Source organism: Bos indicus x Bos taurus, chromosome 21 (assembly GCF_003369695.1).
Source record: "Bos indicus x Bos taurus breed Angus x Brahman F1 hybrid chromosome 21, Bos_hybrid_MaternalHap_v2.0, whole genome shotgun sequence".
NCBI classification, from domain to species: domain Eukaryota; kingdom Metazoa; phylum Chordata; class Mammalia; order Artiodactyla; family Bovidae; genus Bos; species Bos indicus x Bos taurus.
The window spans coordinates 25250700-25272670 of NC_040096.1; the positions used below are offsets into that span (position 1 = coordinate 25250700).

The 21971-nt window shown below is 52.2% G+C and overlaps 1 protein-coding gene across 1 annotated transcript; it reads right to left on the reverse strand.

Moving 5' to 3' along the window:
* Positions 1–281: 281 nt before the first annotated feature.
* Positions 282–21053, reverse strand: CTSH (cathepsin H). The gene is made up of 12 exons (XM_027522018.1): positions 20872–21053; positions 16532–16563; positions 15785–15890; positions 14448–14518; positions 13707–13811; positions 11249–11335; positions 10408–10463; positions 8450–8531; positions 6953–7021; positions 3147–3253; positions 1421–1546; positions 282–706 (listed from the first exon to the last, which is right to left on the reverse strand). Exons 1-12 carry the CDS (start codon positions 20960–20962, stop codon positions 631–633), a joined length of 1008 nt encoding a protein of 335 aa, XP_027377819.1. The 5' UTR covers positions 20963–21053; the 3' UTR covers positions 282–630.
* Between the last annotated feature and the right edge of the window lie 918 nt (positions 21054–21971).

The following is a 21971-nucleotide window of genomic DNA, read 5'->3' on the forward strand; positions in this document are numbered from 1 at the left end:
AGCTGAGCATGGGAAAGCCACAAGGAGAGTAAGGCTTCCTAACCGATGTGGGTTGAGGTCACTCTCTGCCAGAGCCTGGTGTATTTCCTCCTCCCTCCCCACATGCTCAAAACATCAAGCAAACCTGCTCTTTCATCCAGGGCCCCCCACCTGGGAGATAGCTGCACCAGCACGCTTGCATGCCATCCTTCCAGCCAGAGAGCCAGCCACCCCCGGGTGCCTGTGTCTTAGGAGACGGCCTGGAGACAGACCCAGACCCCAGCCCACAGCACAGACCTGGCTCAGGAGGTGCCCACTGCAGGTTTATTAAAGACCACAGAAGAGACAGTGGAGCTTCTCCCCAATGTGAAATGCAGCCCTTCTGGGAAGAAAGAATATTCCTTGTCCACAAGGGGTTGATCAATGAGAAACCACATGTAAGGCACGTGGCTGGTGGTGACCTCTGCAGCAGAAGACGTGGGCAGGCTTGTTGCTCCGTGGGATTCACCTCCCAGTTTTCTCTGGGTTTCCAGGCAGAGTGCAGGGCCACGGGTTAGGGGTGGTCTCCCAACACGTCCTCCAGGGCAGGATCTTCGGCCCCCGACTGCCTGGTCCTCGCTTTCTCCACTGACCCGTCATTGCCGCCGGGGCTCACACCAGGGGGATAGGGAAGGAGGCACAGGCCGCAAGGCCGCACATGTTCTTCCCGCGCTCAATGAGGAAGTACCTGGGCAGAGGGAGGGGCTGAGGCCTGGCCAAGATCTGACTCCAGGGGCTAGGCCCTCCCATTTATTCACAAAAGAGTAGCGCTGGGTTTTCTGGTCTCCAGGAAACCTGACTTGGCCACCACATGAACTCTGTCCCATTATTCTATCCCTGCTTTACTTCTCTCCAGAATCTCCTGAGGGCCCCCTTCTCAGCCTCACCTAGTTGGCCTCATGTTGGGGACCCCTCCTCAGATGAGGACATCAAGTCTGAGACTTAGAGAGACACAAAGTCACATTGAGATATGTCCCCAGGCCACCTGACTGAAGCCCCTTCTAGAAGGAGGGGCTGTCCACCATCGGTAAACTTGTTCCTTTCGTTTCTCTCCCTCAGGGCCTCCCAGACATGGCTGAGTCCCAGCTGGGCCCTGTGTTGTGGACTGTCTCCTAGCGGTGGTCACAGAACCCACTGAACCAAACGGCCTCCTGTGCCTGGATAGACAGTCATTATAATCTGGGGTCTGGGATGGGAGAGGGTCTGCTGGAGGGTTCTTGAGGGTGTGAAGGTTATATCCTCAAATTCCCCTCTTTTTGGCCTGGGCTAAGGCTGTTGAGCAGCCCCTTCTCGGAAGCCACACTGAGGCGGAAGAGACACACACACTCCCTCCCACCGAGGGCCCCCCAGACCTAGGCACTCACGCCTCCCTCTCAGTACATGGGACCTAGAAGCTGCTTACCCCTTCATTCCCCAGTTAGGGCCCCAAGAATTCTTCACGATCCAGTAAGGTATCCCTTTCTCTTCTCCGTACCCAACAGCCAGCACTGCGTGGTTTACTTTATCTGGAGTCTTATGACAGGAAGTACTGGAAAAGGAAAATAAAGGCTTGAAAATACGGAAAGGGTGGGATTTCTCTGGTAGTCCAGTGGTTGAGATGCTGTGCTTCCAGTGCAAGGGGTGTGGGTTTGATCCCTGATCGGGAACCTAAGATCCCACATGCCACATGGCCAAAAAAAGGATGAAAGGATAAAATATGATTCAGTCACACCCAGCAAGTGATTTACAGCATTGTTTTCCAGAGTGGGGACTGGGAGGCACTGAAGGTGGTGAATTAACGTTGGTTTAGTCACAGGGCAAGAGAAGTGTTCAAGCAGACGAGCTACAGTGGCCATGCAGTCATTCAACCAGTGTGTAACTGAGCTGTTGATACGTGTCAGGCCTGGGGAAGGCAAGGTGTGGGACACCATCAGCATGCCCAACTGTGCTCCTGGATCTAGGAAGCTCCCTTTGGCAGGGAGCAGGCAGGCAAAGAGGCTGGTTCTATACAGTGACAACTAGGGGGCTGACAAGAGCCCAAGGGAAGCGGACCCGACCAAGTGGGAACAGAATGGGCAGGGTGTGGGGACAAGGAAGGCTTCCCTGGGAAGGTGGGTGCTCAGTGGAGTAGAAAATGACACCCTGCTCTGGTATTCTTCCCTGGGAAATTCCATGGGCAGAGGAGCAGGGTGGAACAGGGAGGACGTGGGTGTCTTTGATGGGATTTGAACTTGGAGAAAGAAGGACAGATGATAGAGGCTCCCCGAGCCAAGCTAAGACATGGGACAGTGGGTGTGTGTGTGCAGAAGTGGTGCGGTGAGAAGGGTGTTCAGAAGCTGACTGGCTGTGGGTGGAGGATGGACCATTAGCGGGGGCACAAGAACAAAGCAGTAAGGAGGCGATGGTGAGGAGAGATGCAGTGGGAGAGAGGACAACATGTTTCTGAGCAGCGATCATGGGGCAGCATCTGATAAGGGGGAGGAGACAGGCAGGATCTGAGGTCCCTGTGGGCCGTCCAGCTTCATGTGGTAGGGAGGCCCTTGCCTCTCGGTCTAATGCTCAAGAGGCCCGCTGGCGGAAGGGGGCTTGGAGACTCAGCAAACAGTTGGCCGTGGAGTTCAAGGCATATGTGAGAAGAGGGCAGAGGAGCAAGTCCTGGAACACGCTCGCATTTAGGACTGGCCAGACTGCAATCGAGGCCATTGAGGAGATGGCGGGCAGCGACCGGAAGTGGCTGCACTGACTTTCATTGTAAAACAGGCAAGAGGAATGGATGAGAGGAAGCCCACCCTAGAGAACTCCTCGATGACCCTTCAGCACAGGATTCTGCATCTGGGAGCAGCTGGTTTCCCTTCCCTGTTTCATATCTTCACAGCTTTGACCATGGGTGTTTATCACCAGAGGCGGCTCTTTGGCTGAGCAAGGGGGAGCTCTGGGCTCAAACAGGGGCCCCGGACCCACTGTGTGACTCCTCTCCTCCTCCTCAACTCGGGGACTGGGGATCCTGACCCTCAGGGCTGCAGGGCGATGTGATAGGTCAGCAAACGTGGCATGGGTGGAGAAACGGTCAGACCCGGACTGAGTCCCGGGCCCGGCCATGGGGAACCCACATGCCCCTTCTCCCCTGAGGATGCTGGGGTCCTGCTCACCTGGAGTAGATGCCCTTTCTGTACATCATAAAGTCAGCAGTCACCTCGAAGGCGAAGCTCACGGGGTTGTGTAGGGCCACGGCCTCTACCATCGCCTCCTCATCGTTCTGTGGACAGAGGGGCAGACAGGTGGACACACTGGCCCCTGCCACTTCCCCACCCCACGGGAGAAATGTGGTCCTTTGCTCCAAAGTAGGTAACAGGCACAGAGGAGGGAAGAGAAGGGTGTTTTAGACCAAAAAGCTGCCACCAAAGGGGAACTGCCCTTCCTTATAAGCAGAGCCTGCCCTGGACACTGGGAGCTGGTGTGGGTCCCCTGCCAGGTGGTGCAGTGGTAGAAAACCTGCCTGCCAATGCAGGAGATGAAAGAAACATGGGTTTGATCTGAGTTGGGAAGATTCCCTGTGGAGGAATTGGCAACCCACACCAGTACTCTTGTCTGGAAAATCCCATGGACAGAGGAGCCTGGTGGGCTATAGTCCATATGGTTGCAGAGTCAGACACGACAATGATTAAGCACAGCACAGCCCTCTTGTGAGTGAATGGCCAGGATCCTTTGTGTTTTCTATTTGCTTACGGCCCCTCCCCTGAAACCCTGCCTCCCTTTATGACCTCCCTGGACCTTGCTGGGCCTCCCTGCTTCGCTCCAAGAGAATCCTGCACCCTTTGGGTTTGAGCACAGGGTGCAGTGGGGACTCATTCACTCTCTCACTCACAACCACATGGCACAGCCCTCCCGTGAGCTCCCAGGGGTGCAGAGGTGAGTGGGACTCCCCTGTTCCCATCCCCAGGACCCCTGCACCCACAAATCTAGTCTAAGGAGCTTTCATTGCTGTTTTTGGTAGAACACCAGGGTTAGAAGTCCGTGAGCAGACAAGGCTCAGATGGCGGTAGAAACAAGAAGACCCGGCAAAGGACTGTGTGCCTAAGAAAGACTCAGCCCCGCCAGCTTGGGGTCGGGGTGGGGCAGTGGGAGGAAGTCCGGGGCTTCCTAGGGGCAGACAGCAGCAGTTGGAACCAGCTGTGCTTGTGCTCAGTCTCAGTCGCATCGGACTCTTTGCGACCCCATGGACTGTAACCCATGCTGGTGTGGGTAACCATTTCCTCCTCCAGGGGATCTTCCTGACCCAGGGATCGAAACAGAGTCTCCTGCACTGGCAGGCGAATTCTTTACCACTGCACCACCTGGGAAGCCCCTAGAATTACCTGGGGGGCTTTAAAAAAAATCCCAATGCCCAAGCTGCACCCCAGACAATAATGTTAGCATCTCTGGGGTGGGTCCAAGGCAGGATTTCTTAAAGCATCTGTGCTGGGAACCACTGGGTTACCATGAGCTGAGGAGGCCATTCCCCTGGCTAGAGACCTTGGGGAGTTGAAATAAGGAAGAGCTGAGGCCAGGGCTCTGCTGAAGGAGGGGCAGGCTGAAGAGGTCAGGGCACCAGCCTTCCTCAGTCCTCTCTCCCTGGAGAAGGGGCAGAGACCTGGCTGCAAAGGGCAAATGACTGCCTGGAAAGCAAGCTGCTTCCTTCCTTGTGCTCAGCAAAGGCCTTGTCAGGGCTGGTGAGACCACATGCCCCTCCTCCCCTGAGGATGCTGGGGTCCTGCTCACCTGGAGTAGCCTGCCCACCAAGAGGTGGTGGGTGTCATGGGGCTGGCCATTCTCATGGCCAAGGAGGGCTGGATGCCCATGCTGGCCTGCTCCTCAGGGCCTGCATGTGTCACAGACAAGTTTCTCTTGGGCACCAGGCAAAAGGGATTGGATTGACCCCCAATCCACCTCTTAATGGGCTTCAAATGGGCCAGAGTGGGTCAGCCCCTGGTGAGTGTGTCTAAGAGAAACCAGCTGTTTTCTCAAGATAAATGTATCATAGTCAGAAACATCCCAATTAAAGGTTCTGGAATGCCATGATCTCTGTTTCAGTCCAGCTTACACTTCTAGTTCTGCAGCCCTGGTCAAGTTACTTAACCACTCTGAACCTTTCTTCATCTATAAAATGAAGGCAATAATGACCCTTATCTCCTAAGGTTGTCTTGAGTCTAAAGGAGATAACACAAGTTAAGTGGTTAGTACACTCCTTATGGCAGAAAGCAAAGAGGAACTAAAGAGCATCTTGATGAAAGTGAAAGAGGAGACTGAAAAAGCTGGCTTAAAACTCAACATTCAAAAAATGAAGATCATGGCATCTGATCCCATCACTTCATGGCAAATAGATGGGGAAACAACGGAAACAGTGACAGGCTTTATTTTCTTGGACTCCAAAGTCACTGCAGATGGTGACTACAACCATGAAATTAAAAGACACTTGCTCCTTGGAAAAAAGCTATGACCAATTTGGACAGCATATTGAAAACCAGAGACATAATTTGTCAACAAAGGTCCATCTAGTCAAAGCTATGGTTTTTCCAGTAGTCATGTAGGCATGTGAGAGTTGGACTATAAAGAAAGCTGATTGCTGAAGAATTGATGCTTTTGAACTGTGGTGTTGGAGAAGACTCTTGAGAGTCCCTTGGACTGCAAGATCAAACCAGTCAATCCTAAAGGAAATCAACTCTGAATATCCATTGGAAGGACTGATGCTGAGGCTGAAACTCCAATACTTTGGCCACCTGATGTGAAGAATTGACTCATTGGCAAAGACCCTGATGCTTGGAAAGATTGAGGGCAGGAGGAGAAGGGAACAACAGAGGATGAGATGGCTGGATGGCATCACTGGTTCGAAGGAAATGAGTTTAAGCAAGCTCCAGGAGTTGGTGATGGACAGGGAAGCCTGGCACGCTGTAGTCCATGGGGTCGCAGAGTTGGACACGACTGAGTGACTGAACTGAAGTGAACACTCCATAAGCTCTTGCCACTAGTGCCGAGTGCATGCACGTACTTCGATTAGATGGAAGCTACTGTGGGACTCCCTAGTGGCCCAGTGGTTAATCCACCTGCCAATGCAGGGGACATGGGTTCAATCCCTGGTTCAGGAAGATACCACATGTGATGGAGCAATTAAGCCCAATGCACCACAACTACTGAGTTTGTGTTCTGCAACTGCTGAAGCTCGTGCACCTAGAGCCTGTGCTGCATAACAAGAGAAGCCACTGCAATGAGAAGCCCGTGCACCACAACAAAGAGTAGCCCCCGGTCGCTCAAACTGGAGAAAGCCCGCACACAGCAATGAAGACGCAGCGCAGCCAAACAAGTGAATTTGAAAAAAAAGTGAACCAAACTCATAGCCACAGATCCATGTATATCATTTCACTGTTAAGTACAAGTAATCTTTGAGTGACTGTAATTTAAAGTGTTTAATATTGGGACTTCCTTGGTCATCCAGTAGTTAAGAATCTGCCTAATAACACAGGGGATACAAGTCCAATCCATGGTCCCACGTGCCATGGAGCAACGAAAACTAAGCCCGAGCACCACAACTGCTGAGCCCACATGCTGCAACTACTGAAGCCCATGCTCTGCAATAAGAGAAGCCACTGCAATGAGAATCCCACACACTGCAACTGGAGAAAGCCAGTGCAGCAATGAAGACCCAGTGCAGCCAAAAATTAAAGATAAGAAAGAATGAAGACTTGTGCAGACTTGGGCCAGGACCAGAGCATCTGACTGCCGACTCCTGCTCTATCCCTTCCGTCCTACACCCTGCTGCCATCACGGTGACTAACATTCACTGATAGTCAAAAACTTTTCAATCAAAGGGATGTGCTGCCCAGAAAGGCTGCCGTGCTATGCCCCTTGGCCATCCGACGGTAGTGGAGGCTGCCTCCTGATCAGAATGTGTTCCCCATCGCAAGGAAGGGTTGGTACTCACCAGTGTGATGTTGGCTACGTCCTTGACAAAAGCAATGGCCTTACTGGGCTGGTACTTGCAGTCACCATCCTGTTCAGGGGGCAAAGGTCATGGGATACAGGTTGGGGATGCTTACCCTGCCCTCGCCACCCTGTGCAATTTGATAACATTGACAAAGCAAAAGCTACAGGTACCAGGATTTGGGTGAGGGGGATCACTTAGGAGAGAATCAGAGGCATCCTTGTCCCTGAGGACGTTACAGTCCAGTGGGAGGAGACCATGCTGGCTTTGGCAGAGGTGGGCTCGAGTAGCCCCTGGTGGGAGCACGAGGAAGGGGCCTGACCCAGTCCAAGGAGGCTTGCCGAGAAAAGGAACCCAGTAAGAGCCTGCACGGCAGGGGAGGGAGGCCCAGTCTCAGTCCAGGGAAGATGACCAACAAGAGGCAGGACACGTGCAGGGAAGAGCAAGCCCCTCTGAGACGGAGAGACAGGCAAGATGACAATGCAGGACCTGAAGTTTAGGAAGCAGCAAGCGGCTGGGCAGGAGCCGAAGGTTTCCAAGGAGAGAGTGAAGTCAAAGACAAGACTGGGCAGACAGATTCGGGCAGAGGGACTTGGAAGGCAGGCCGGAGAGTCTGGAGTTTATCTTGCAGGCCCTGGGAAGCCTTTGAAGAGTTCTGAACTGAGTGTACCCAGAGCTTGGTCTGAGAGGCCTCTCTGGCAGCCCCTGGGGGAGAGTGGCCCCAGGACAGACCACCCTCAGGGATCCAGGATGAAGGGGGACCAAGGGCTGAATGGGGGAAGGGACATAGGACAGACCAAGGAGCAGAAGGAAGAAGGTCTCTGGCGGGGGAGGGTCTGGGCAGGGGGACTGCCCTGAGAAAGGGACACAGGTAGCCAAGAGGTTTTCGGGAAAGGTGGTGCCTCCCATTTCTAGGAGGGGCAACACTGGAAGAGAGTCCTGGGTTTGGGGGAAAGTCAAGGTGCCCAGCCATGCACAGGCGGGGCTGAGGTGAGAGGGGAGGCCCTGGGCCCAGGAGCACTGTCTGCATGGACACGGAGTGTAGAAGCCCATAGATGGCATTCTTGTGCACCCTCGGCAGGAGGTGCGGGCCAGGCCACGAGCAGAGACGGTGCTGCCATGGACAGGGCGAAGAGGCCCCAGGACAGCTGAGCACCAGGGCTCAGACAAACAGAGGAGGCGAAGGAGTGAACATGAAGAGACAACACAGAATTCAGGAGGGAGTAGGAGTCCTCAAGAGGGTGCAGGGGAAGGGTGTGTCCTGAGGCTGGGAGAAGAAGAGAAATGGGGGCCCTGCAGACTAAGAAGATGGAGCCCAGGTTAGGAGAACAAAGATGGGGGAAGCCCAGGAGGCCCTGCAGACCAAGAAGATGGAGCCCAGGCGGGGAGAACAGAGATGTGGCACCCTGCAGACCAGGAAGACAGAGCCCAGGCTGGGAGAATAGAGATGGAGCGCCCTGCAGACCAAGAAGACGGAGCCCAGGCTGCCCGAGTTACCTGGCCCCTGTAGGGGTAGGTGTCTTCACCCATGATGCCCTTGTTGTACCGGATGTACTCGAAGGCCTGGCTGGGGAGACCCCTGCAAGAAGCACACACAGCTGTGCCCACCTGGGACTGGCCCCAATAGAGGCAGGGCCTGCCGAGGCTGGGGCGTGCCAGACGTCTGCCCTGGCGGGGCTGGGGGGCCGTGACTTCAGCCCTGAGTCCCAGGATGAGCCTGAGCGTGGTTCCCTGCAGGAGACTCCTGTGCTGGCTGCTGCTGAAGCAGGACTTGCCTGGGAGAGGGCTGGGCCGCTGGGAGGGGGCGGGAGGCAAGGCTGGGAGCCTGCTCTGGGGGGACACGAGAGGCCTGGCTTTATACCTGTGTGCTCAGGAAAGGTCTTAGAGCACTGCATGTGAGGAGGAGATGAGGGCTGGAGACACTGGGAACTGTGAGTCAATCCCTAACAACCCGTTTGAAGAACAGGCCAGGAGGTAAGTAGACAGACTGGGAGTTTGGGGTTAGCAGATGCAAACTGGTCTATCTAGAATGGATAAACAACAAGGTCCTACTGTATATTCAATATCCTGTGATAAAACCATAATGGAAAAGAATATGGAAAAGAATGTATGTATGTGTATATAACTGTTGCTGTTCAGTCGCTAAGTCATATTTGACTCTCTGTGACCCCATGGACGGCAGCACGCTAGGCTTCCCTGTCCTTCACTGTTTCTCGGAGTTTGTTCAAAGTCACGTCCATCGAGTCGATGCTATCTAACCATCTCATCCTCTGCTGCCCTCTTCTCCTCCTGCCTTCCGTTTTTTCCAGCATCAGTGTTTTTTCCAATGAATCAGCTCTTCGCATCAGGTGGCCAGAGTACTGGAGTTTCAGCTTTAGCATCAGTCCTTCCAATGAGTATTTCAGGTTGATTTCCTTTAGGATTGACTGCTTTGATCTCCTTCCTGTCCAAGGGACTCTCAAGAGGCTTCCCCAGCACCACAGTTCAAAGGCATCAATTCTTGGTGCTAAGCCTTCTTTATGGTCCAACTCTCACATTGGTACATGACTACTGGAAAAACCATAGCTTTGGCTATACGGACCTTTGTCAGCAAAGTGATGTCTCTGCTTTTTAATATGTGTATTACTATGCGGTTGCAAAGAGTCAGACACGACTTACCGACTGAACAACAATGATGTGTATAATTGAGTCACTTTGCTGTATGGCAGTAATTAACACAACACTGTAGTTAAACTAGACCTCAATAAATAAAGGGGCCAAGAGAGCAGGCCTGGCAAAATACAGTGTTTCTGCCTGAACATGGCACCTCATCTATAGAAAAGCTCCTTCACACAGCCTGCAGAGCTGGGGCAGCCAGAGCTTTAGAGTAGGGGACCCCGGTCTCCCGGCCACAGACCGGTACCTCCTGTCATCATCAACATTAGATTAGAATAAAAGCACAATAAATGTACTGTACTTGAATCATCCTGAAACCATCCCCACTCCATCTCCCTCCCCATACCCCAAGTCCATGGGAAAATCGTCTTCCATGAAACCAGCCCCTGGTGCCAAAAAGGTTGGGGACTGCTGCCCTAGAGAATTCGCAGACAGCCGACCAGACACCGGTGTGTGGATCTTGCTTCTGCAGGACAACGTGCTTCTCATTCTGTGAATTCTTTTGGCCACTCACACAGAGGCCCGGGTGGTGGATGAGGCCAAATGTGCTGAGGGGTGACAGCCAGGTGACAACAGGGAAAGAGGACAGATTCTGGGAGCAGACAGGCCCGGGCCTGGCTTATAGCTCTGCCCACTCCAGCTGATGGACCTCGGGTATGTGGGGTGACCATCCTCCTCTTTAAGTGGGGCCAATTTTGCTTCCACCCAGGACAGAGTCTCGGCCCATCCTAGACCCAACAGAAGTAACCCCGGGAAATGAGAAGGGGCTCCAGGCCTCCCCACCCTGGTCTGGGACGTACCCTTGGCAGCCGTGGTTGTTGAAGTTCTGGGCGCAGTCCACCAGCTGCTGCTCAGCCTGGAGAAGGAACACATACCCAGTGAGCTAGGTGTTCACCGGGAGAGCCCCCAGCTCAGGGCCCCCTGAGCCGACCACACCCGTGGCCCCGCCAGCTCTGGGTCAGGAGGATCAGGTTATACTCCCCCAGGGCGAGGTCCATCTCTGTGTCCAGGGGGCCAGCCCAGAGCCAGCGCCTTTTGGGGAAGAGCTCAGTGATGACCTGGCAGCCAAGCCGGCATGTGAGAGGGTGAGGAGGGGCCTGAAGGGTGCACATAGGTGGGCCCCCATGGTGGCATGTGGGAGGGAGGGGACAGGCCTTCCCTACTCCTGGGCCCTGGTGGCCCTCGCCAGTCTAGCCCTCTCTTCCCCTGCTTCCCTATGCAGGACGCCGTGGTCTGACAGTCACCCCTTGCTCTGGGGGCTCCAGAGGTGAATACACGGGTCCTAGCTCTCCCCTGCAGGAAGACGACCAGCCTGGGAGGGGGTGCAGCTCCTACAGGGCTGCCTCCCAGGCAGGCTCTGCTCCCTGAAGGCCCTGGGTTCCCAGACCGAGGAACACCCATACCCACTCAGGAATGAGCCTCAGTCCTTCCAAACTGTCAGGGGAGGTTTGTATGCCAAATATCCATGAGACTGGGACACAAAGTCCAGCTGACATGGCCACTCTCATCTAATGCCCTGAAGAAGCCTGAAGGCCTGGCCTGCCCCACCAAGTCAGGGCTCAGAGCCAAGCTGTGACCCCTGCAGGAGACCCTGATCCCACACTCCCCACATCCCACCCCGCCCCGCAGCTGGTCACTCACCAGGAAGGGCAACTTCCCTGTTGCTATGGCGACAGCAGACTCCAGGGCCCCGGTGGTGGAGAAGGTCCAGCAACTGCCGCAGCTGCCCTGGAGGCCAGAGTGGAGAAAGGGAGTCAGAACCTGGGCCCCTCAGGCTCCCGAGAACCTCAGTGGACCAAGCCCCAACTCACATCTATCCGTGCTGATCCTCACAAGCCCCAAGTGGCCGGCATCCTTCTCCGCATGTTACAGATGAGAAGACTGAGGCTTGTAAAAGGGCAGCAGCAGCTGCCTCCCCATCCGGCCCCTCGCTGACCAACCCCCAATGTCCTGCAAGGGCCAGAGTTCCTCCCGACTCCATTCTGTGCTGTTCTACATGTCCTTCTACTTTTTTTCTTTCCTTGCTGCACCACGAGGCACAAGGGATCTTAATTCCCCAACCAGCATCGACCCACACCCTCTGCAGTGGAAGTTCAGAGTCTTAACCACTGGACTGCCTGGGAAGTCTCTCTGCTTCTGAATCTCCTGCTGGATTCTCTTCTTCCCACTGCTCCCAACAGAAGGACTCACCAGAGTCCTGTTTCCAGAATTTTCTCTCTCACCTTTCCCCCTCCAATCTCACCCACAGTCCTTTTAAACTAACAACTTCCCAGACCCCACTTCAGCTCTGACCTCTGCCCAGACCCAGACCACCTGTCTCCCAGAGGACCCCACCAGTATACACCCCAGACACCATAGACCCTGTGTGTCCTGCCCCAGCCATCCATCTCCCCGTCCTCTACCATGATTACGGCCACTGACCAGTCTCCTGACACCTCATTGGGGCCAGGTGTCGGGTGCTGGAGCCTGCCTGCCTACTTCAGATCACAGTCCTGCCCCCACCCACTATGTGAGCTGGGCAAGGGGTGTCTCCCCATCCCCCAGTTTCATCACTTGTAAAATGGGAACCACCGTGCTTGCCCCACAGAACTGTCAGAAGCGCAGATAAGATCCTGCCAGTCATGCAGTTACCCCACGGGTTCAGTAACACCAGCTGCTGTCAGCATCTTTCTCTTATCCCCATCTTTGTCTCTTTTCCGCCCTTCACTGGCTCAACCGTCCATAGACTACTTCTGAAACATCTCCTAAGATCCTTTCCTCACTGTTCTTGTCCACTCCTCCTCGCTTGTCTCCTGGAAAGAGCCTTCACCCTCCCCCCATCCCCAGTCTCTTCCTCTCAAATCCTTCCCTTGGCAGCGGGAGGGGAGGGCCTGATAAGAGTATCTCTGGTCAAGGAGGTGGGCTTGGCCACTGAGGAAAGAGACAGAGCAGGCCTTGAGCGGAGACCCACTTGCTTTGCACCTTCAGCCTCCCTTGAGGCTGCTGAGCTAATGTCAGATCCTGTCTTCACACCTGTAACCAAACTGTGGCTACAGTGAGAGCCCATACACACCCACAGGGGTGACCACCTTGTTCGGGCCCCTCTGCTCAGGGGTCTCTCTCCTGCCTGATAGCTAGCTAACGAGAGGACCCAGAACATCCTTGGCAGACCTCTGCTTCTTCCTTGCCAAGAGGGTGAGGGGGTTCAGGCTTCCACATTGAATACCTGTTGGGCTTTGAACTGTCCCGGGATTCTCAGATGGTTAAAAGCCACCTTGGGGTCTTGGGGGAGGGGACTGACTTCATCCTACCCCTCTGCTGAAGTGGAGGCTCGTTTTGGCTTCTGGGTTCTCGTTGAACCGTCTAGCTCACTAGGCAGGCTCTGGGAATTCAGTGAGCCTGGGGGCATCATGGCTGCGTCACGTGGATTTCAGGAAAAGGAGAAAATGTTTCTCATGGCGAGTTTCAGTGGAAAGCCAAGTGCTACCAGGAAGGCAACCTTCACCCTGTTTCCTGGGAGCAAGAGGTGGGAATGCTTCTGAAGATGGCCACTGCACTGTTGCTTCTGGGGACAGCAGGCCCAGACTCTCCAGGACCCAGCAGTGTGTGGGACCCTCAGCCCTCAGGGCAGGAACGTGCCACCACTTGCCTCGCCGGGCACACTGTGTCGTGCAGGAGGCGCTCTTCAGAGCATGTCTGCAATGCGGGGTTCCATGCTGTTCGTTGACCACCTGCAGCTCCCTTGAGGGAGGCAGAGGGCCAGGGAGGGGCTGGACCTGGTGCCTTGTGGAGTGGATGGAGGACAGGAAGAAAAGACGTGTAGGAATGGGGTCCCGTATCCAGTTACAGAAGGGCACAGATGTTTAGGGCCAGCGGGGAGCTTTAGACCAGGCAGTGGAGCGGGAGGGAAGGGGTACACTTCAGCCCAGACAGGAACTACATCCATAAAAACAACGACCTCCTGGCCTTTTGGAGGAAGGTAGCTAGAGAGATAATGAAAAAATAGTGGAGTTGGGGATATTACTCTTTGTGTTTTGGGATTCTCTTGAGTTTCTCTTCCTGGCATACTGTCTGAAAATGTGGCTGTTTTGGAGGAAAAACTGGGGACCATCATGCATACCTGATTTTTCACTGGTGTGACAAAATTTCCTTTTTTTCGCCAGTCCATGGAGGGTGGGTAGGGACCAGTACCTCGAAGGTAGTTACTTTTGGTGGCTGAGCAATTCTGAAATGACAAATTACAATTTTTTTCAGGGGGGAAAAAACCCATTTCTGATGGAAAAGTATGTAATTAAAATAGTCACCACAAAAGAATGAGAAAGATTATGGTTGTCAGGACCATCCTATCGCACCCTATTAGTTCCAAATGCTAAATGACAGGTCCTTTGGGGGACTCACGTTGGGGCAGTTAGGACAGGGAAGGCAGATTTAGCAAATAAACATACAGTTCACCCAGTTAAAGCTGAATTTTAGATCAATGATGAAAAAGTTGTAGTGTACATCCCATGCAATACTTTGGATATTACTTATGCTAAAATATTATTAGTTGGGACTTCTCTGGTGGTCCAGCGGTCAAGAATCTGCCTGCCAATGTAGGGGACCCGGGTTTGATCCCTCTTCCAGGAAGATCCCACATGCTCCGGAGCAACTAAGCCGAAGCGCCACAACTACTGAAGCCCACACACCTTAGAGTCTGCAACAAGAGAAGCCACTGCAAGGAGAAGGCTGTGAACCACAACCAGAGAGTAGCACCCACTCACTGCAACTTAAGAAAGTCCTCTGCAAACGAAGACCCAGCGCAGCGGAAAAAAAAAAGCCAAACAGAAAAGACTCAGATTTGGTCCCAGTGAGTAATACCCACCTGAGGCTCTGACCAAAGATACTTGCGTTTTAATTCATCAAAGCTCATGTCTGAAAATTGATTCAGTCCCACTGAAAAAAGAGAAGGCAGAACAGTAAACAATCAAACAAAAAACAAAACAGAGGTGTTCAGTAGATCACTAATAAAGAAACAAAAAAATAATGAAATCTCACGTTCCCTCGTGTCCTATTTACAGGCCCTCAACTTGGCTTCTTTAAATTTTTAAATGGAATGGACACAGTTGAATTGTTTTAAAACAAATTTTTAAATTTATTTTTTTATTGAGGTATAGTTGATTTTACAGTTGACCCTTGAACAACATGGTTTGAACTGGGCAGATCCACTTATATGTGGCTTTTTTTCCAATAGTAAATACTACAGTGCAACATGATCCTGGGTTGGTGTAATCATGGGATGCAGAACCGTGGATACAGAGAAAGTGCACATATGGAGGAAATGCATATATGGAGGGCAGACAATCAGTTATACTCAGACTCTCAACTGTGTAGACAGTCGGTGCCTCTAACCCCACACTGTTCAAGGGTCAACTGTAATTTACTACACCAAGGTCAGCCTGACTGTGCTTCGGAATTCCCTGGGGAACTTTGCAACAGTACCAGTGTCTGGGCTGCACCCCAGAGATGCGGATGTAGTGGGCCTGGGGTGGGGCCTGGGCACCCATTTTTTGGATGCCCCGTTAGTAGGTCTGGTGGACGTCCAGGTACCGAACCACCACACCTGTGCCAAGTGCCTGCCACCTGTTACCTCCTTCAGTCTTCATAGCCTGGCGGGGGGAGCCTTACGATCTCCACTTGACAGTCCAGTGAAACTTCAGAGCTGTCAACGCCCCCCAGGGTTGACACAGCCAATACTGGGCAGAAATGAGGTTCAAACTGAGGTTTCCTTCCACTTCACGCTTCTGCCCATGTTACTCACTCAGTTGACAGTGCCGTCACTTCTGAGTCCTCAGCGCATGCAGCGTGTTTCTAGTGAAACGAACCCAGACTGAAGGCAGATGTCCTAAGGAGCTGCTCGTGAGTCCAGAAGCGCTGCTCCCCTCGGCAGCCCAGGGGCTCAGCGTCTGGGCTGGACCCTCAGAAAGCAGAAACACCACAACCCTTTGGAGGGACACCCTAAAGTTACAACCCCTTGAATCTCAGAGAACAATAGCAGAGCTGGAATGTGAGGTCGGCCCCAGCTTCAGAGCCTGGGTGGCTGCTCTCCCCCTGCCCCATTCCCCAGCCCAGTGGACCCTGTAATCATTCGTTTCTTTCCAGATCTGAACTGCTCTCTCCTCCCAGGGATGAGCGGCCTGGAGGCAAGGTGTCCCCACGTACTTTTAAATGTGTGGTTCCTGGCGTTGTGGGCGTTGATCTCCCTCAAGTTGCTGGCAAACGCCTGCAGCCTGTGGTAGTACTCCTCTGAGCTGTATTTCTTTTGATGCTGAAACACATTAGCAAGCAATACGTCATGGAAACAGGACGCTGCTTACCAGAGGGTAACGGTTTTGTCTTCTAAGAGGAGGAATGGAGGTTTTCTTCCTGCCATGATTCTCAGGCCAAAACTGTATTAGTGGTGGGACACTGCCCTGGGTTTATATAGGAACCCCTCTGCCTCCAGGGGCCTGTGGCCAGAATGAAGCCTATGCAGCTGCCGTAGAGTCAGTTAGGAGATCGAGAAGGCCAGGTGAATGACCTGTCACGTTTAGCTCAGCCCTGGATGCCACAACTGGCACTAGGTCAAGTTCATGGCAGAAATCACCATTTTTCAAAAATATGCACACCAGTGTTTTTCGATTGATTTTGCAGCCAGCTACACAATGTGATTTGAATACAAAAAATGTAAATAAATCTGAAGGTTTCCAAGGCTGCTAGCCAACTTCACTACTGGGGACCAGACCACTGTTTGGAAGGAACTCACTTAACGAAATCTTTTTGTGGCGTTTGACTCATCCCCATGTGGGAAAGACCCAGGGGATGGGGGCTGGAAATTCCTCCTTCATCGTCTCAAATCTAGGACAGTCTGTTCTGATAACAGGAAACAGTGAAATGAGAAACTTCAGAAAGAAGAAGTTGGACACTGACCTGCACCATCCATGATTGAAAGTGAAACTTCTCTGCAAAAAGGAGAAAAAAAAAATTAGGTCTGGGTGCCTTGTGGTCATGTCTATAGCCAAGTGGGGCACAAGAGAACTGATTTGCATTTTAATAAACTGGGTTAAACTTAAAGCACCAAAAATGGTGGCATATAATGCAGAATTTGAAAAGGAACTAAATTCTTACTGCTTTTGTGCTCCAAATTAATTTTGAAAAAGTACATGCCATTAACCTATAGTATTAAAAATCTGGATAATGGTAATACTTAGTGAGGAGTCAAAGGGGGCTTGTGGGGTGCTGGTAATGTTCTGTGGCTTCATCTGGGTGCCAGTTTCACGAGTGTGTTTAGATGATGAGAATTCACTGAAATGCATACTTAATGATTTGTGTTCTCTTCTGTGTCATATTTTAAGAAGTTAATTTAAAAACCTATATGCCAGGACTTCCCTATTGATCCAGTGGTTAACACTGTAGTTCCAGTGCAGGAACTGATTGATCCCTGATTCCAATTGATCCCTGATTGGGGAACTAATCCCACATGCTGCATGGTGAGGCCAAAAATAAATACATAAAATAAAAAAAAGTTTTGAATTTAACAGAGAGCTTGTTATTCATGATAACACAAATAAATACTTTAAAAGCCCTTATATACCTGGTGTCAGTAATTTTTTAAAAAGGGACAGATGGTAAATATCCTAGACTTTGCAATCTCTACAGTCTGTTACAACTACTCAACTCTACTCTCGAGTGTGAAAATGAAGGGGTATGACTGTTTCAATAAAACTTTATTTACAAAAACGGGCTGCCTAGTTGTTTGTAGACTCTTACTATATCCACCCTTGTACATTTTTAAATGTAAAATTGCATTTCAAATTTAAATAGCTGCAAAGGATGTACACCAGTTTATTGCAATTAATGACGTTTAAAAATATGACTGTTCCATCGTATTCAAAGGATGCTAGCCAAAGAATTCCATATAACATCACGATGTGATATTCACCATCAATAACATGAACAAATCCTTCTATAAGAGCTTAATAGTTCATACAGTTTCTTTTTCTCCTTGAACCCCCATCTCCATCCATATCTCACAGAATTTTATCCTAAGGGAGCATCTGTTTAATTTATTTTGGGGGGGCTACATTGCAGGGCATGTAGGACCTAGTTCCTTGACCAGGGATCAAACCCATGCCCCCTGCATTGGAAGTGTAGAGTCTTAACCACTAGACCACAATGGAAGTCCCAGGGAGTATCTGTTTATATTTCATTGCTCTAGTATCCTTTTATGCAATGACAAGCACGGAAAGTATATATTTAAATTACTGTTACTCCTGGTGACCCATATACCTCTGGATATTATAAAAGTTCATTCTGGATTAAGTCATCATCATTATTAAGACTCCAACTGATTAAAAACATGTCAAATATATTACACCTAATGAAAAGTAACTGTTAAACAAAAAGTAAACTTGCATTGGAGAGGCATCTCTTAATGAGGTAAATTAAACTTAATTAATGCCCTCCTCATGGATTTATATATTCATGAGTGATTATTACCTGTTTTTCTGAATGGGTTAGCATTAATTCTGATCTTTGTCTCAGCCCTTTCAAAGGGCTGAGAAATTCTGCTCAGATAAGCAGGATTGCTTATTGCTTCTGGGAACAGAAGGCAAGTTTTAGAGCAAAGTCACGCAATTCCTCGTACTCCTTTCTACACCCCCACATCACATGGCACTCTATCACTATACATTATTTCTAGGACCCCAGCAGCTGACACTTGGAAGTAAAGGGTGTGGAAATGGATTTACTGTCTGTACTGGTATCACTTGGTACTTTTCTGTGTTCCTCCACTGGTCTTCCCAGGTGGTACAGTGGTAAAGAATCCGTCTGCCAATGCAGGAGACACAGGCCTGATCCCTGGGTCAGAAAGATCCCTTGGAGGAGGAAATGGCAGCCCATCCAGTATTCTTGCCTAGAGAATCCCATGGACAGAGGAGCCAGGTGGGCTATCATCCATGGGGTCACAAAGAATTGGACACAACTGAGCACACACATGTGTGCCACCAATCCACACCCTGCAGCTGGAAGATCACAGTTGTGTGGAATTTAGCTCTCCCCTTGTGGGTCATAGATCTGTTCCAGAAACCAAGTGACAGCCATTTTTCCTGAGAAAGAAATGCACATTTCTCCAGGATATGCCCTGTGTGGGGTTTAGAGGACTGCAAATCTTGGTTAGCCATTATAGCTGATGGCTTCAGAAGAGAAAAAGTGAAGTGAAAGTTGCTCAGTTGTGTCTGACTCTTTGCGACCCCATGCAGAGCACCCTGCCAGGCTCCTGTGTCCATGGATTTCCCAGGCAAGAATATTGGAGTAGGTTGCCATTCCCTTCTCCAGGGGATCTTCCCAACCCAGGGATCAAATCCAGGTCTCTTGTATTGGCAAGTAGACACTTTACCATCTGAGCCACCAGGGAAGCCTGATGGCTTTAGAAGACCAGGGCTTGAGGCAGATAGAGTTTAGGACAACTGACCAATGTTTGCCTGCAGAGGTTTCAAAAGCTACAAGCAGGCGTGAAAATCCAGCACTACTTCTCATTCGTTCGAGGTCAGAGGGAGAAAAAGCCAGAGGTGATCTTGGGGTGGGGCCAGAAGGATATCTGGTGAGCCCTGCACACTAATCTCAGACCCACTGCAGTCCATTGTGACTTTTGGAAGAAAGCACACATCCTTTCTTTGTGTGCTGTTTCGAGGAGCACATGGTACTATCTAGAACAGGGGTTAGCAAACTCTGACCTGCCACTTGTTTTTGTATGGCCCACAAGCTAAGAATGTTCACGTTTAAAAACGTTTTTTTTGAAAACCACATTGTGTAACACTTAAAAATCATCTGAATTCAAACTTCAGTGTGTCTAAATAAAAGTTTCTCGGAGCACAACTGGCTCATTCATTTACATACCGCCTTTGGCTACTTTCAGCACAGAATTAAGTAGCTGATACAGAGACTGTGTGGTCCACAAAAAGCCTTAAATATTTACTATCTGGCTATTCACAGGAGAAGCATGCCAAACCCTACTCTGGAAGAACGGCTTCCAGCACCAGCCCCCCTCCTCCACGCAGGCCACACGGCTCTGGCTTGCGGGCAGCTGGGTTTCTTTAGGTTGGGACTGAGCTGAGCTGGGTGTCCTCCTAGGTCTGCAAGACTGGGGGGCTTCCTTGTATCTTTGGGACGGGAGGAATGAGGCAAGATTCTAGTGGAAAAGATTCAGCCTCAGGGATCTTTGTCCTATTTCCAGGCTGCTCTTTGGAGAAGGCAATGGCATCTCACTCCAGTATTCTTGCCTGGAAAATCCCATGGACAGAGGAGCCTGGTGGGCTGCAGTCCATAGGGTCGCTGAGGGTCGGACATAACTGAGCGACTTCACTTTCACTTTTCACTTTCACACGTTGGAGAAGGAAATGGCAACCCACTCCAGTGTTTTTGCCTGGAGAATCCCAGGGACGGGGGAGCCTGGTGGGCTGCTGTCTCTGGGGTCGCACAGAGTTGGACACGACTGAAGCGACTTAGCAGCAGCAGCAGGCTGCTCTTTGGCTACAATTCTTTGTCCTCAGGGTGAGGAGGCAGGTGGTCTTGGGAGGTCAGAGCCTGTGGGCGGTGGGTTGAGGCTGAGGGTGGTGGACAGGGGGCAAGGCAGGAGGGCCTTCGGGAGAGCCTTTAGCTTGGGAAGGTGGTTGGATCTGCAGCAACAGAACTAGGGTAAGAGCAGCCGGAAGCTGGACCACTCAGCTTCCTGAGTGGAAGCCCTGGGGCCTTACAGGGGAGCCCTGGGGCTTGACCTTACACCCTGGGTCCTTGGAACAAACAGCCTCAGTTTTCAGGGGCTAAATCTGCTATGGCTCTGCACAGTCACTCCTTGAAAGGTCAGGTCCAACCCATTCACAGGCTCTCAAGGCACCCCTGGGGACGTCCCCTGTGCCCAGTCTCTGGGAGCTGCCAGAAAAGGCTGGGAAGTCCCTGCTAGCCTCTGGCTGGGGCGTTTCCTGTCAGCGCCCCTGAGCGCCCCGGGCACCTATCCATCCGCTCCTCGGGTCCCGCAAGACGCTCACCCTCCAAACCTCCCCCTTCTCTAGCCCACACTCCCCACGCATCACACAGGCCACCCTTCCATGACTCCGGTCCCGACCCGCAGAGCCCCAGGGCCTCGGGCCTGCGACGTGCGCTGCCCGGCTCCTCCCAAGCGCAGAGTCCGGACCCGCCCAAGTTCTCCAGAGTCTCCGACCTGCCGGCTCCTCTCCGGGGGCGCCTCGTCCCCGTCCCCGGAGTCCCCGTACCTAAAGAGTTCGCGGCCAGCTCGGCGGCGCCGCAAGCCGGGGCGCCCAGGAGCCAGGCTCCCGCGCAGAGCAGCGGCAGGACGGCCCACATCGCGGCGGCTGTGACTGCTCGGCCGGCGGTCGAGGGCTGGCTTGGAGGGCTGCGGGGCAGGCGGCCAAAATGTGCTCGGGACAGTGGGAGGGGCGGGGCCGGGCGGCGGGCGGGGCGGGAGGAGGAGGAGGGAGGGGGATGGGAGGAGGGGAGGAAGCGGGGGAGGAGGAGGGGGAAGAGGTGGAGGGTGCAAAACAATCCGGGAAGCCCTTGCTCCTGAGAGATGGTGGCCTTCGACTTCCCTCGGTCTCAGTCGCCTCCTTCTTACCCTCTTCTCATCTTTCACCTCTCCTCCGGGGACATCACTCTTCTCCTCAAAGAGGAAAGGCAAGTTGGACCACTCAGTCTGCAGGGGTCCTGCCCATCTGCTTATCTGCCAGAACTGGCCGGATGGGCCAGGGTGGTGCCTGTCCTCAGCCCAGATTCCCCATATCCCGACCTCTCCTCACCCCGGGGCTCCCATCTCCCACCCTCATTATTCACCTTACCCTGATGGGCCCTTCCGACTTGGGATGAACTCAAACTAGAGCAGTTAGATCGCTGTTTTTATGACTATGTTCCATCCCTGCAAGCCCCTCCCCCAAGGAGTTTTAGTCTTTCTGTCGAGAAAGTCATATTAGCAGCTGTAGGGCCATTTTCTCTATTTTGCAAATCCGAAAAAAAAGAATAGGATGTGTAAGAGTCCGGGTGTGAGATAAATAGAACAGGGAACATTTCCAACTAGGGCAGTGTGCTCAGGGATTGCTTCAAGGGAGAGGAGAGGGCAGTTAGACCTGCCTGCAACAACCTGTCAAGCACCCAGTGGGGCCGGGTTGTTCACTTATATCATCACCTTGCCAAGGGGCAGGTTGTTGCCTTTGCATTTTACAGATGGGGAAACTGAGGCTCCAAGCATTGATGCTAACGTTCCCAGTAAGTGTGCTTCCCAGTACAACGATTGCTCACTCTGCTCTTCTGGAGTCCTAGGCATTTGGTGTGTCAGAGCCTGTTGGCACTGGCCCGTCAGACC